Source organism: Peromyscus eremicus, chromosome 1 (genome assembly GCF_949786415.1).
Source record: "Peromyscus eremicus chromosome 1, PerEre_H2_v1, whole genome shotgun sequence".
Classification (NCBI taxonomy): Eukaryota; Metazoa; Chordata; class Mammalia; order Rodentia; family Cricetidae; genus Peromyscus; species Peromyscus eremicus.
Window position 1 is genome coordinate 76,000,113 of NC_081416.1, and position 16,119 is coordinate 76,016,231.

Sequence of the window (16,119 nt, forward strand, 5' to 3'; positions counted from 1 at the left end):
CTTCATCATTCTAGCTCTGTCCCTAGCCCTGACCCCAAATTAGCACTTCCTGGTCAACTTGAGCAGAAACGGCATACATCTGTCCCGACACTGGTGCTTATGGGGAAACCAACAAGCACACGGTGACACTTCAAACCACAGACTCTAAGAACAAAAAGAACGAGACTTCTGATCAGAAGCGACTCACACCTGCAACCCAAACACTTGGGAGACTGACCAGAGACTCAACAGAGTGGTTATCAAGTGAGCTACTGCCTCAAAAACCAAACCAGACCAGAAATGGAGCTGGGATGTAGCCTGGGTGGCAGCATGCACCAGGCCCTGGGTTTGATTCCCAGCACTGCAAAAGCCAGGTGTCGTGACCCACACCTGTAATCTCAGCACTTGGGGAGTAATGGCAGGAGGATGAGAAGTCAAAGCTAGCCTAAGATAGAGACGCTGTCTCAAAAAACCAACTGTAATAAGACAAACAATAACCACAAAAAAAGGAGGCCAGAAAGATGACTTAGTGGTTCAGTGTTTGCTCTGCAGTCATGAGTGCTGAAAGTCAGATCCCAGCACCCATGTAACAAGATGGGTGTCCCTGCATACCTGTAGCCTCAGCTGTGATGTGAACAGAAACAGGACTGTGCAGCTGGCTGGCTTCCAGCCTAACAAAGACGCAAGCACCAGGTTCAGGGAGAGAGCCTGCCTCAAAGGAATAAGTAGAAAGTGACAGAGGACATCTGGCATCCTCTTCTGGCCTCCACTCATGTGTAGACATGTACACATATACATGTACACTCATGACACCTGCATGCACATACATTCATACACATAAGTGGAAATAAATCTTGTGCTGGAGACATAGCTCAGCAGTTAAGAACATTTGCTGCCCTTTCAAGGGACCAGAATTCAGATCCCAACACCCACATCAGGTGGCTCACAACCACCTGCAACTCCAGTTTCAGGAAACTTAACACCCTCTGCAAGCAACTACACCCGAATCCACAACTACAAATGAGCCAGGTGTGGTGACACGGGCCTTTAGCCCAGCACTGTGGAAGCAGAGGCAGGCAGATCTCTAAGTTCCAAGACAGCCAGGAGAGAGCCATAGAGAGTCCCTGTCTCAAACAAACAAACCAACAAACAAAAACAAAAACAACTTGGAAGACAAAGAAAGTCCCATAAGGGCAAAGCTTAGGAAACAGGGAACAGCCTGACTCTGGACTGAAACACAGAGCAGGGCAATGGTTGGCGGAGGGCAGTTCTGGAGTTATGGTTTAAGTAACCCCTTTCATTCACAGCATCCTGCTGCCTCGGAGCATTTCCTGTGGGTTTCACAGGACCTGGCACCTGAATAAGAGACAGAAAAGATCAGATCTCTTAAACCCTGTCTACAGGAGTATTTGTTTTTGTGTGTTTTGTGACTGTCTCACATAGCCCAGGGTGGTCTTGAACTCCTAACACTTCTATCTCTACCTCACAAGTGCTATTCTAGGAATGTATCACGATGCTGGTTTATATGGTACTAAGGACTGAACTTAGGGCTTCATGTGTGCTAGGCAAGAGCTCTGCCGACTAGCTATATCCTCAGTATGGGATAGCTTTTGGTGCCTAATCGTCGGGAGACTCCAGAGCTGGGATGAGATACAGGGGCTCAGGAGGGTATCATGGCCATCACAGGGCTGAAGTCATACAGTTTAGAGAATACCCAGGACCCCAGCCCTTTCCTCCTCAGCATGCCATGGAGTCATCTGGATATAGAGAATGACACACAAACATGCCTGCCTACCCAGCTGTGTTTCGCCCTCTGACAGGACATGTGAGCCTGGGCAAGTCCCTTCTCTCCTATAAACTGGAGGAGGGCCATCAATGGAGAATGAAGGGGTTACTCCTCTGGAGATGCATGCTAGGCTACTCTCTGCATCTTTCCTGTGTCCTCTTTTAGGATCCTTGTGAGTAGATTGAATCACTAGTTCTCCAGAGGAACTACAAATGTTCAGGAAATGATCCTGGGGATGGAGAAGGCCTGACCAGTGACTATGACTCCAGCTTGATCAGTCTCTTTGATGGAAGAATGAGAAGGTGGAGGTAATGAAGTGTTAAGTGTCAGAGACAGGCCTGGACAATATGGGGAAGAACTGAGCATGGTGATGACATCTGTAGTCATAGATGCAGGGAAGACGACGGGGAGAGGACCATCTGAGTGGTCCTCTCTGAATTTAAGAGCAGCCTGGAAAACACACTGAGAGCCTGTCTAAAAGACAAACCAGGACAAAACCAAAGATCCACAGAGGAGAGGAAATAGATGTGCAGGCGCTGGACTGAACATCATGCTCCCTGAGGCCTGAAAAGAGACTGACAACATGACTGGAAATGTATGTCTTGTTTCTCTCTGATACCTTCAGGAGCCTAGACAGAGGGAGACAGTAGGAAAAGGCTCAGGGTTTCTGGTTCCGGAGGGCTGGCAGAGCAGGAACACCCTGCTTTCTGAGGGCTGACCTTGGTGACGGTATCGAGACCACAGGAGCAGACAGAGAAGGTTTACAAGGCATCCTTGACAGAGACTAAAGGACAGAACAATGCCAAAACAATGGCTGGAGGAGAGGCAGGGGAAAGCGAAGTTCCTGCCTCAGCCTCAGAGCCTTCAAACAGCACACTGACACAAGGTGGACCTGATTTACAATTTAATGGCTGTTCAGGCCTGGGTCCCTCACTTCCGCCACTGCTCTGGGGTCAGAGTTTTCTGCTCAAAGGCATGGATGAGCGGGAGCTCTTCAGCTAAGCATTCATTCACCAACCTGGGGGAGAGATGGGATTGGGAAATGATCGGCCTCGGCTAGGGTGGTAGGCTCCGAAGCAAACGTGACCAGGGAGATCGGAGATGTCTCCAGGAACTGGGGATTCGGAGGAGAGGACAGAAATCCAACCACAAAGGCAGGGGCACTCTCGGGTTACGGGCCACATCACTGGGCTTTGGGCGTGAGTTAGTCCCCACCCGAGCAGGCAGCGACCTGGGCTGCCGTCCCGCGCCCGAAGCGCTGGGCGGTGGCTCCCGGGGGCTCACCGGTGTCTCTGGAGCAGTGGCTTTCCCTCGAACTTAGCCGACACCACCAGGACTCGGAAGCTGGTCGCGCAACGGTTGAGAGTCGTGTCCTCCACCTCCTAGCCGGCAGGAGACCCGGACCATGAGGCACTCGCCCTCCCGGGAGCCCTTCCCCACCTCCCGAGGCCCCGGCCCCGCACTCACCACATGCTCTGCCTCCAGGTCCCGCCGCAGCTTCTCGCGGAGGTAGTCGGCGCTGAGTTCCATGGCCACAGCCCGGTGGGGGCACAGGCAGGAGCGCCCAGAACCTCGCCTCGGATCCCGCCACCCCGCCTTCCGCCCTCACTGCAGCCACTTCCTCCACGCCGCTCACTTCCGCCCTTCCTGGGGCGGCCTCGAAAGCCGCACTTCCGTCTCCCAGCACAGCGGAATGCGCAAGCCTTGGGAGGTTCCGCCCCAGCAGTTAGCCAATCCGAGCCGGGCTGGAAGGCGGCGGGCCGTGAGGCGGCGTTTGCTCATCCTCCTCCTGCCAGCAGGCGGCGCACCAAGCCGCGCTGCCGGGTTTCCAGGGCGCTGCACGATCATCCTCGAGTGCTTTTTCTTAAACGAACGTTTTGCAGTCCTGGCTACCCAGCCCTTTCCGAGGTCCAAGGTCCCAGAAACCACCCCCCACTTCGGACCTCCAACCCAGAAAGTCCAGATGGGACCTACACCAAGGCCGGGGCGCTTCTTCGGTGTCTACCTGCTCTACTGCCAGAACCCTCGGCATCGGGGCCGCGTTTACGTGGGATTCACTGTCAATCCTGCTCGTCGGGTCCGGCAGCACAACGCCGGTCGCAAAAAAGGTGGCGCCTGGAGGACCAGCGGGAGAGGACCCTGGTAAGAGGGCGCTGGTGTCTTGCCGGAAGGCTCCGGATAGGAGGCGGACCGCCTGGACAGAAGCCCTGAGACAGAGGCGGGGCCGTTTCTGTGATCATGGGCGGTGCCGAGTCCCTGGCCTGTCACCCGTAGCGGGAAAGGCGGCACCTCGTGAACTTTGTTCAGGTTAGATTCAGATTTGGGATGGTAGCCGGGCGGTGGGGGTGCACACCTTTAATTCCAGCACTCGGGAGACAGAGCCAGGCGGATCTCTGTGAGTTTGAGGCCAGCCTGGTCTACAGAGTGAGTTCCAGGACAGGCTCCAAAGCCACAGAGAAACCCTGACTCGAAAAACCAAAAAAAAAAAAAAGGGGGGGCTGGAGAGATGGCTCAGAGGTTAAGAGCACTGACTGCTCTTCCAGAGGTCCTGAGTTCAATTCCCAGCAACCACCATCCGTACTGAAATCTGATGCCCTCTTCTGGCCTGCAGTCATACATGCTGTATACATAATAAATAAATAAATCTTAAAAAAAAAAAAAAAAAGATTTGGGGTGGTTAATTGGTGAACGGGGTCACAAGCTAAGGGCTGGTCTGTAACTCCAGTACCAGAGTATGGAACGCCCTCTTCTGACCTCTGCTCCCACCAGGCACGCACGTGGTGCTCATACATAAATACGTACATACAGGCAAAAACACTCATACACATAAAATAATAAAATAAATCTAAGGAAAAAATTAAATACAAAAGCTAAGTTATGGGATCAGACTAAGTGCTTGTCTTAGGGTTACTGTTGCTGTGATGAAACACCATGACCAAAAAGCTTACTGGGGAGGAAAGCATGTATTTGGCTTACTCTTCCACACCCCTGTTCATCATTGGAGGAAGTCAGGATAGGAACTCAGACAAGAAAGAGTCGATGCAGAGGCCATGGATCCAGGACCACCGGCCCAGAGGTTGTACCACCGACAAAGGCCTGGGCCCTTCCACGTCAATCACTAAGAAAATGCTCTACAGGCTTGCATACAGCCCGGTCTTATGGAGGAATTTTCTCAATTGAGGCTCCCTCTTCTCTGATGACTATCCCTTGTGTCAAGTTGACATAAAACTGTCCAGCACAGGGCTCATCAACAGGTGAAGAAAATGTGACATATGCAAGGTGTAGTTTTTAAAACCAGTTTGTTTTAATTTGGTTTATATGAGTGTAAGTGCACCGTGTTCATGCAGTGCCCGCAGAGGTCAGAAGAGGGCGCCGGATCCCCTGGAATGGGAGTTACTGACAGTTATGAGCCCAGGTCTTCTGCAGGTGCTCCTCACTGAACCACCTCTCCAGCCCCCAAATGCAATTTGACTCAGCCATAACGATGAATGAAATTATACCCTTGTGAGAAAGTGGATGGAACTGGACATCATCATGTTAAGTTATATAACAGATATTTCAAGTGTTCTCTCATTCGGAATTTAAAGAAAAAGTTATGAAATTATGTAAGAAGGGAGCTATTTGGAATGAGGAAGAAGACAAAAAAAAGAGGGAAGTGGTTATGATAAGCAATGTCAAAGTACATTACATAAATTTAACTATTATTTTGTACAGTTAATATACACCAGTAAAACTTGTTTTAAAGACTGGGATCAGGAGACAGGGGCCCTAGTCAGCGAGGCTGGGGCTAGAATAATAACAAAGGAGAGGTCAAGGCCTGGGTGAGGGGCCTGAGGTTGGCAGGTGCAGGGCTCTGACATCTCCATGAAAGGTTCAAGTCCTGATGGCCAGGTGTGAAGTGGTGTGAACTGGAACCCGGGGGGAGGGGGGAGTCAGTGCGATGGGGACTTACTGGCCATGCCCTCTCCTCCCAAGGGACATGGTGCTGATCCTGCACGGTTTCCCGTCTGCTGTGGCCGCCCTTCGGGTAAGAAAGGTGTCTTAAGGGCAGGCTAGCCTGGGGCTTTGAGTTTGTCTAGACGACCTTGCCCAGGACCACCCTGACCTCGTTGTCCGTGTCCCTTCCTATAGTTTGAATGGGCCTGGCAGCATCCTCAAGCCTCACGCCGCCTGACTCACGTGGGGCCGCGCCTGCGCAGCGAGGCCTCCTTTGCCTTCCACCTGCGCGTGCTGGCGCACATGCTCCGAGTTCCTCCGTGGGTGCGCCTCCCTCTAACCCTGCGCTGGCTGCGACCTGACTTCCGCCACGAACTCTCCCCGGCACCACCACCACACATGCCCATTGCCTTTGGGCCGCCGCCCCCCCAGCCCTTGGTCCCGAAGCGACTCACTGCAAGCGAGGCTGACAGCGAGCGCCCGCTCGATCTTGATGCCAAGGCCAGCTGCATGCTATGTGCGCGTATGGTGCAGGTAGGGGCACACAGGGGCGGAGACCCCGGAGTTTGCCCTCCCTGGCACGGTCTGATGAGGACGATCGCACTCTCAGCTGTTTCCTGGCCTGTCAGTACCTGCCAGGGGCAACCAGCCACCGTGTAGATCTTTCCTGGCCTCCTTTTGAAGTCATGGCTCTTTTCTGTGCTTCCTGCTTTATTTCCTCTCTTTCTTGCCTCACAAGCTGTGTGCTGCTCTCTCGAGTTACTTCCGTGTCTCCTTACCTGCCACCTCTGACAGGATGAAGAGGGCCCCCTGTGCTGCCCCCACCCTGGTTGTCCCCTAAGAGCCCATATCATCTGCCTGGCAGAGGAGTTCCTGCGGGAAGATCCTGGGCAGCTTCTACCCCTAGAGGGCCATTGCCCTAGGTGAGTCCAGGCCCCCTTCCCAGCCTGTGTAGGCAAGGAAGGAAGGTGCTCCGTGTTTCAGTCCTGGCTAGGGAGTCTCACCTTGACACTCAGGGCCTGGTGGAGGGCCGGGGGTGCCTGACTCTGCCCTCTCCACCAACTGCACCCTTTGGCAGCTGTAAGAACTCATTGCTTTGGGGAAGCCTGGTCGGGCAGTGCCACATGGACACGGAGGAGGAAGAGGACTTGGAATTGGAAGAGGTGAGAGGTGACTCTGGCCCCACTCTCCCCCAGTCCTCCAAGACTACCCTGACCTACCCTTTTGTCCTTACAGGAGCACTGGACAGACTTGCTGGAGACCTGATTCTAAGTGTCCCCAACTTTCACCCTCTTCCTTCTCTGCCTCCGTCTTCAGGGCTTGGCAGCTTTCACTTGAGCACAATAAAAACGCTGAGCTAAGGGTACCTTCTGGTGTTTTCTCAGAGAAAGGGAGGGAGGGAGGGAGGGAGGGAGGGAGGGAGGGAGGGAGGGAGGGAGGGAGGGAGTGAAGTCGAGGTTTTGGGCCTGACTGCGTGGCCCTGCTACTTCCTTGCCTTTCTCTTTTCTGTGATAAACACTGGGACCAGAGACTTGGGGAGGGAAGAGATTGTTTCATCTTACACTTCCAGGTAATGACCTCCCATCAGGGAGGGAAGTCAGGGTGGACACCTGGAGCAGAAGCCATGGAAGAAGGCTGCTGACTGGCACAGTCTCTCCATGGTGCTTTAGCAGCACTCTCACACGGCCCAGGACCACCTGCCTAGAGAGGGCTGGGCCCTCTCACGTCAATCGACACTCAAGAAAATGCCCCCACAGACATGCCCACAGGCCCATCCGGCTGAGGCAGTCCCCCACTGAGGATCCCTCAGACATGGCTGGGCTGGGTAAAGCCGACAGCTGGGGCTGGACAGGTGGCTCAGTGGTTAAGCACACTGGGCTGCTCTGTGCTCTTCCAGAGGTCTTGAGTTCAATTCCCACGTGGTGGCTCACAATCATCCATAACGAGATCTGATGCCCTGTTCTGGCATAAAGTTGTACATGCAGGTAGAGCATTCATACACATAAAATAAATGAATAAATCTTTAAAAAATAAAGCTGATAGCTGAAGCTAAATAGAATAATTAAAAACCCAGGAGACCAGCACCTGTGGCTTGGAGACTGCGTGCCTCTGCTGGGAGCACAGAGGTCCTTGTGCTCACAGATAAGCATTAGGGAAAACAGGAATGCTAACCGAGAGAGATTGTCTTTTCAAGGGACAAGATGTTTTCTGCCCCGAAGGCTGGGAATGAGGTGGCTAATAGCCTGGGCAGTCCAGTGCTATCTGTAGGGCCATTCCATACCTGGCACCCCCGAAGCTTCCCCAACCAGGACCAGAGGTGGCTAGTAGCCCAGAGGACCTCTGCACTAGCTGTGTGACTGAGACCACACCAGATCCCCCCAGGCTCTTAAGATAACACATGTAGCTTCTCTACAGAATCCACCTTCATGGAAGAAGTGACTGGTACTTTGAGAAGAGTTTTGATGTAATCATGTCTCCTTGTGCACAGGGGATCATGTTACATTGGGAAACGCCCCCCAAATTGTACTGTCCTTAAATATGTGTAAAATAAGCTGCCCGGTGTCAGACTCTAGAAGCTTGAACCAACACCGGCTACTGAGTTGTGCTGAACTGTATTTCCTTCCTGCCTCACTCAGGCCATTTCTCTGCCAACCCCGGGGTTGGCAGAGAGCCCCACACGCCTCCAGAGCCAAGCTTGCTGCTAGATCTTCATCTAGATGTTACTGAACTTGGGAGTCACAACCTATACCAAGTCAGTCTGACCACCTGTGCTGAATAAGCCAATTAAAAGAGCCAAATTAAAAGTTCAAAGCAGAAAAAGGAAATTTATTCAGTGTGGTCATACTGGGGAGAGGGACAAAGGTCCAGCAAACCCCTTGGGCATATCTTCAAGGTCCTTCAGTGAGGTCAAAGTTTAAATGGAGGTCCAAGGACATGCTCACCTAAGCAGTTCCCGTCAAGGTTTGCTCACACCCACCACGGACATGCTATCTGGGCTTCCATCTCGTCCTGTAAGGTGGTTGGACAGGTGGTTGAACTATGTGAAATCTCTTTCAGGGAGACAACTTCCCTCTCCAGCTGGGGCCCTTTCTTTTCCCCAGCATGATTTTCCTGGAGGAAATTCCCATTTCTTCATTGTTTCAGGAGTTTGATAGTCAGCTTGAGAGACACAAGTGTCTACTTAGGTCTTCATTTCTGCCAGGCCAGTGACATAAACACTGAGACTAAGGTGATGGCTGTCTGCTCTCCACAGAGCCCTGTGGCTCACTCACATGTTACTCTCTGGCTCTCTTCCCAGGAATCATGAGGTGAGGCTCCCTCCTGGAGCCTTCAGGAGACTGCCCCACTAACTACCGTTCTAATGAGGGTCCTTCTAGGACCCTTAGGTGCCCGCCCTTCCCACAGCTCACCCTGCTCTGACCTACCCATGGTCCCTTCACAGGGTCCACTCTATCACTCTGGTTTCGATGCTCGCAAACCAGGGAGTTCTCAGAAAACTGGAGGAAGCCCCAGCCTCAGCTCTCCTCACTGCTGGTCTGCACCGGGCGGAAAGGAAAGCGGCCCCGCCCACCTTGTCCTGTCATTCTCCCCCTTGACCTCGACCTGGTATGTTAGAAAAAGGCCATCCTGCAGGGCACAGAATTTCCAGGGCCAACCAGGTGTAGATCACTGTTGGGAAAACAAAGCCCACCTGTGGGTGCCTTCTCTGCTGGCTGTCCTTTCATGCTGTGCCCAAGGGCCAGCCAAGTTTTGGTTTGCAGATGCGATTAGCTTGGTTCTAGCTGGGGTTCTCTAGAGGGAGACTGAGTACCCCATCTTCAACCCCTGCTTCCTTCATGAAGGACAGCCAGTCTTAGTACTTAAATAAAGCTTCCTCTGCTTCACCCTTTCAAGGAAACGGCTCTAAATTCCTCCCACATGGGACCTTCAGAACCCCCCCGCCCCCCCCCCCCCGAAAGAACCCTGTACCCAAGGCCGCATACACAGTAAGCTGTGTGCCCAGGAGGCCACAAGGCCGGGTCCTCTTACGTCAGGTGAGCCTTTGCTCTGCCCAGCACCTCACTCCAGCATGCTCCACCTGAGGCTTGCTCTGGTTGTGGGGGCAGCTCCTGTCTGGTCTCTGCCCGGCCTCTTCCTTTCTGTGTTCTTTCTCTGTGTTTACCCCATCTCAGTCATCTCCAGCTGAGCAGAAGTTTTGCTCATGCATGGTAGAAGCTTCTAACCCCCCAAACAAGCTCAGTGCCTCAACTAACTGTATTTGTCCCTGGTGCCAAGTTGAAAACGGGCTGGGTAGGTGGGATCTAAGGAGTGCATACCCTGAGTGGCTGCCTTACGTGGATGGCCTGAGAAGCTGAAGAAGGGACTTAGTGGGGACAGGAGGTCACGGCGATAGACTGACAGCTGCAGTGGGAGGTAGTTGGAGAATAAAAGCAGGCTGAAAGCCGTGAGCATGGGCAGGTGCCAGGGGACCTTCTATGGTACGGTATGGCATCTCCTGGGAAGCTGCCAAACTTTGCATCTGGGCTCTGCTCCAAGAGTTCTTTAGTGGTCTGGCTACCGGTGGGGTACTGAGCTCAGGAAATGTTCTGCAGGTAAACTGCTATTCAGCCAGACTGGGGACCACTGCCCTGAAGTTAGAGCTGCCTTCCAGTCACAGCCCTACCAACTTGCTGGCTCTGTGAGCTCCAGCAGAGTGCTCAGCCCCCCAAAGCCTCTTGCTCTTTATTTCAAGGCAAGAGTGCCTCAGATGGTAGCGATGTGTACTAACAGAAGTGGGCTGTCTGTCTCAGCAACATGGAACTGGTTCAGGAAACCCCCGCCGGCCACTAGTGTACCTGCAGGTCACCCTGATCGGTGAAATTGCAGAGGGGACTGCCAAACTGCAAAACTTTCAAACCGTTCCTGATGACCTGCTCATCAGCACGTACCCAAAGTCTGGTAAGCCAGTAGAGTGCCAAAACCAGGCCTGCAGCTTCCAGCTCAACAGGCAGAGACAAGCCCTCAGCCTTCTTACCTTCCTCATCCTCCTTTCCAGGGACTGCCTGGGTCAGGGAGATGCTTGACATGATCTATCAGGATGTTAATCTACAGAAATGTCACTGGGCTCCCATCTATATCTGGGTGTCCTTCCTAGAGTTCAAAAGCCCTGGTGTCCCCTCAGGTATGTGAGGGAATGCTGTGGGATGGTCTGTATGTCAAATTGCTCTGATTGGTCAATAAATAAAACACTGATTGGCCAGTGGCCAGGCAGGAAGTATAGGCGGGACTAACAGAGAGGAGAACAGAGAAAACAGGAAGGCAGAGGGAGTCACTGCCAGCCGCTGCCATAACAAGCAGCATGTGAAGATGCCGGTAAGCCATGAGCCACGTGGCAAGGTACAGATAATGGAAATGGGTTAATTTAAGCTATAAGAAGCCTGCCACGGCCATACAGTTTGTAAGCAATATAAGTCTCTGTGTTTACTTGGTTGGGTCTGAGCAGCTGTGGGACTGGCGGGTGACAGAGATTTGTCCTGACTGTGGGCCAGGCAGGAAAACTCTAGCTACAAGGGAACCCTGGAGAAATGACATCGAGGCAAAGAGGACCAGGGTTCTGATCACATCACTTCCCTACACATGCTTAGGTCTTGAAGCTCTGGAAAACATGCCAGCCCCGCGGCTCCTCAAGACGCACTTGCCTGTGTCTCTGGTCCCCTAGAGCTTGCTGGGTCAGAAGGACAAGGTGAGAAGTCAGGACAGCACTGGACAGTCCTGGAGAGACCACTGTTCCTGTGCTGCTGTCTCAGCTGTTTCATTAACGAGAGGCCATCTGCCTATCAGTGATGTGGGATGCAGATGCAGATCTAAGAGAAGTCACAGAACATGGGGGAGAGCTGGCAAGACCCATGCCTGCCTTGTCCCAGTACAGGTGTGTGGCCCCTCAGGGGACCAGCCTGACCTTAGACCCTTGTATTGGTTTGTTTACCCTCACTGTGAGTAAAATGGAACTCAAGGTCTGTTCTGACTCATGGCTTCAGGACGTAGTGTATCTTTTTCCTGGGTTGTGGTAAGGCAGGATATCCTGATGGAAGCGCACGGGCAGGGAGCAGTAAGGAATACAACACTTGGTGCTGTACAGTTCCCCAGGCAAGCCCCACCTCCTCGTATACACCGCCTCCCAGGAATGCCATCCAAACATAAACCATGAGTGGATCAATCTCTACATATTAGGTCAGTCCTCACTAGCTAGTCACTTCACAGTGGCGCTGACCAGCTAGAGCCAAGCCTTCAACAAGAGTGCTTTGGGGGATGCTCCAACCCATGCCAGGGACAAGCACGGTATAAATCCCAGTTCCGTGGTACCTGACCACAAGGTTGAAAGAGTCCAGGCTGTTCCTCCCTGGCCGCTTCAGGAGACAGTTCCCCCATGGGTGCTGTGAAGGGGGACAAGAATACAGGATGGCCCAGGCATGGTGTCACATGCCTTTAATCTCAGCACTGGGGAAGCAGATAGGTCTTCATGAGTTTGAGACTAACCTGGTCTACACAGTAAATTCCAGGCCAGCACTGGTTACATAGAAAGACTCTGCCTCCCACTCCTAAACAAAACTACAGGCAGACATGTTGGGACATGCCTTTAATCACAGCATTAGGAAATCAGAGACTGGCGGAACTCTGAGTTCAAGCCCAGTTTGTTCTACATAGTGAATTCCAGGGTCTCTCTACATAGAGAGACCCTCTCCCTTCACAAACAAAACAATAAAGCAAAAAAAAAAAAAATTCCAATCCCTTTCCAGCCGAATATATGTGTGTGTGTGTGTGTGTGTGTGTGTATTTGATATGTATTTGGTGGCAGCAGGATTGGGGTAGGCGTGGTGTGTGAAGATTGCTACTGAGGGTGGGGTCATCTGCCCCTGCAGGTGATCTACATCGCTCGAAATCCAAAGGATGTGGCTGTCTCCTACTATAATTTCTACAACATGGCCAAGGTGCACCCTGATCCAGGCACCTGGGAGAGCTTCCTGGAGAACTTCATGGACGGGAAAGGTGAATCTGAGTCTGTAGCAAGGAGGGGGCTGGACCCAGGGGCAGAGCTGGAGCTAACAGGGCCTGTGTCTGTGCTGTCTTGTCCCCAGTGTCCTATGGGTCGTGGTTCCAGCACGTGAAGGAGTGGTGGGGGCTGACACACACTCACCCTGTTCTCTATCTCTTCTATGAAGACATGAAGGAGGTGAGGATGCCTGCTACCACTTCCTTCTGGGTCCCACAGGCAGGAACCTCAGGAACCTGGCCCTGTCCTGGCCCTGAGCCCCATCCCTATCCCTATCCCAGCCCCACCCCAGACAGCACCTCTCATCCTACCTCCTGGCTCAGGATCTCAGCACAGCTCAGCACAGAGCATTCTCAGTCCTTATCTTGGAGGAGGTGTCAGTCATGTGCCAGCACTGACCTGGTGGCTTGCTGCTCTTGCTTCTCCCTATTCCAGAGGTGCCAAGTCTGGGCACCAGTGATCAAAGTCTGTCCCTGTCCTCTCTAGAATGAAACCAGGGTAGGGTAGGAAGCTACCTACTTTGCCCCAGGGAAAGAGGTTCAGACTTAAGACACAGGGAGTCAAGAGGTCCCTAGTGGAAAGGCATAGATAGCTTCCTGTCACATCACAGAGGTGCCTCCCCTTGTCCCAATGAGCATCATCAACCTCCACTGAAGGCATCCTTCTGTGCTCCAGGACCCCAAAAGGGAGATCAAGAAGATTCTAGAGTTTTTGGGGCACTCCCTGCCTGAGGAGACCGTGGATCTCATTGTTCACCACACATCCTTCAAGAAAATGAAGGAGAACCCCATGGCCAACTACACCACCCTCTCTTCTCACCACATGGACCACTCTGTTTCCCCCTTCATGAGGAAAGGTGGGTCTCGGGAAGGATGGGTATTAAGGGATTTGGAAAGCTACCAAAGCCACTTGAGTCTCCTTTGTGATTGTCACTCCGTCTTTTTCTGTCCCTCCCAGGCATTGCTGGGGACTGGAAAAACACCTTCACTGTGGCCCAGAATGAGCGTATTTATTTATTTATTTATTTATTTATTTATTTATTTATTTATTTATTTAGAGCTGAGGATCGAACCTAGGGCCTTGCACTTGCTAGGCAAGCGCTCTACCACTGAGCTAAGTCCCCAACCCAGAATGAGCGTTTTGATGGTCAGTATGCTGAGAAGATGACAGGTCTGAGTGACAATATGACTAATCACCCCAGAGAACTGTCGACACCACCATAACACCTCCTTGGGGATAAATGAGCATGTCTTCAACCTACCCCTCCATTACAAGTCAAGGGGAGAACCTAAGCTGCAAGACTGAAGACCAACAAAGACAAACCTTGAGTTTAAAAAGGACTGGGAGTTAGTTCAATGTCATCATGCTTGGCTGGCTTGTCAGGTCCTGGTTAGATAACATCAAAAAGGAAAAAACATTTTTTTTGCTTGTTTGTTTTTGTTTTTGTTTTTTAATGCCATAGGCATAGGATTGAGAAATTAAGGACAACCTAAATACTCTAAAACACAAAAGGTGAGGTGTGGTGGCAGCACATGCCTTTAATTCCAGCACAGAGAGGCAGAGGCAGGGAGATCTCTGTCTGAGAAAACATAAGGGGTTCCAGACCAGCCAGAGCCCCACAGTGGTACCTGATTAAAAATAAGTGCACACTTGTAACCCCAGCACTTTGAGATAGAGACAGGAGAACCATATAGATGTTCAGGGTCATTCTGCTCCACTACAGAGCAAATTCCAGGCCAGCCTTGGCTCCTCACAGCCTGTATCCACGTGAGGAAAAAGAGGAGGAGGAGTGCGGCCAGGACGTGGGCTCCACAGCAGTCAGGTCCAGCTGGGGCCACAGGGCAGGGCTGTTTCCACAGCACTGGAAAGAATCGGAAAACAAAGAACTGGTACTAGAACAGCTGGACCTCTTCCCATCGCACATCCTGCCGTGTGTGGGGGGGGTGTAAGCTTGATGGGGGCTGTGGTGCAGTATTTAAACTTGATCAAAATAAAACCCTAGTTGTCTTTTCCCAAGAGGACACCACTGGCTGACATAGGCCTGCCAGTCAGCTTTCCTTTTCTGGGCTCCATGAGGTTGTGGGTCCCTAGGATGGGTGAAGGGGGACCTAATATCCATTTGTGCGTTTGTTGGCTTTCTACCCTTAGCAACAGGTGGTAAGCATCCATTGCTTTATGAGTCTCTCCCCCAGCAGAGATTCTCTGTGTCTGAAACCCAGCCCATCTCCCCTGTATGTGATGGGTCTCTCTGTACCTGTCATACCACAGGGAGAGGAGGTTGGGGTGCCCATTCTTACTCTAGCCGAACAACAACCACAGAGACAGAGACCCAGTCCCTGCTACAGAAGGGGCTCATAGAAGCTTTTCAGGAGTTCTCAACTTCCTAATGCTATGACTCTTTACTACAGTTCCTCATGTTGTGGTGACCCCCAACCATGAAATTATTTTGTTGCTACTTCATAACTGTCATTTTGTGACTGTTATGAATCAGAAGGTAAGTATCTGATATGCACGATATCTGACATGTGACCCCCGTGTAAGGGTCATTCTACCCCCTTACAGAGTCATGACCTACAGGGTGAGAACTGCTGCTTTAGACAAATATGAAAAATGGAGGGAGAGCCAGGTGGTGGTAGCACACACTTTTAATCCCAGCACTCGGGAGGCAGAGGCAGGTTGATCTCTGAGTATGAGGCCAGCCTGGTCTACAGAGTCAGTTCTAGGACTGCTGTGGCTGTTACACAGAGAAACCCTGTTTCAAAAAAAGACAAACAAACAAAATTGAAAAAGGAGGGAAAGGAATCACCAGATAGTAAACTCTAAATCCAAATAAATCCCAGGCCTCACAGGCTGGAGAGATGGCTTAGCAATTAAGAGCACTTGCTGCTCTAGTACAGGACCTGATTTCTGTTCAGTATCCATACTGGGCACCTCACACCAGCCTGTGACACTAGCTCCAGGGAAAAGATGCCTCTGGCCTTCACAGCCACCTACACTCACAGACATATATATCACCGAACACACACCCATAATTAAAAATAATAAAAATCTTGGCAGGGTTAAGAGCACTGGCTGCCCTTCCAGAGGTCCTGATTTCAATTCCCAGCATCCACATAATGACTCATAATCATCTATAATGAGATCTGATGCACTTTTTTTTTTTTTTTTTTTTTTTTTTTTTTTTTTTTTTTTTTGGTTTTTCGAGACAGGGTTTCTCTGTGTAGCTTTGCGCCTGTCCTGGAACTCACTTGGTAGCCCAGGCTGGCCTCGAACTCACAGAGATCCGCCTGGCTCTGCCTCCCGAGTGCTGGGATTAAAGGCGTGCGCCACCACCGCCCGGCCTGATGCACTTTTCTGTCATGCAGGCATACATGCAAATAGAGCACTC

The 16,119-nt window shown here is 51.7% G+C and overlaps 2 protein-coding genes and 1 pseudogene across 3 annotated transcripts; 2 read left to right on the top strand and 1 right to left on the bottom strand.

The window, feature by feature from the left end:
* Positions 1–2,656: 2,656 nt before the first annotated feature.
* On the bottom strand, positions 2,657–3,513 carry Bola2b (bolA family member 2B). The gene is made up of 3 exons (XM_059251045.1): positions 3,233–3,513; positions 3,050–3,147; positions 2,657–2,783 (listed from the first exon to the last, which is right to left on the bottom strand). The coding sequence occupies exons 1-3, from the start codon at positions 3,293–3,295 to the stop codon at positions 2,696–2,698; spliced, it is 249 nt and encodes an 82-aa protein (XP_059107028.1). The 5' UTR covers positions 3,296–3,513; the 3' UTR covers positions 2,657–2,695.
* On the top strand, positions 3,427–7,067 carry Slx1a (SLX1 homolog A, structure-specific endonuclease subunit). 2 transcript variants are annotated; one of them, XM_059251033.1, is made up of 6 exons: positions 3,429–3,907; positions 5,741–5,792; positions 5,897–6,235; positions 6,497–6,624; positions 6,780–6,864; positions 6,938–7,067. In XM_059251033.1, exons 1-6 carry the CDS (start codon positions 3,459–3,461, stop codon positions 6,965–6,967), a joined length of 1,083 nt encoding a protein of 360 aa, XP_059107016.1. In that variant the 5' UTR covers positions 3,429–3,458; the 3' UTR covers positions 6,968–7,067. The 2 variants fall into 2 exon arrangements, with proteins under 2 accessions (XP_059107022.1, XP_059107016.1); XM_059251039.1 differs by lacking the exon at positions 5,897–6,235 and having other exon boundaries at positions 3,427–3,907.
* Positions 7,068–10,495: 3,428 nt separating this feature from the next.
* Positions 10,496–15,301, top strand: LOC131907066 (sulfotransferase 1A1-like; annotated as a pseudogene).
* Positions 15,302–16,119: the final 818 nt, after the last annotated feature.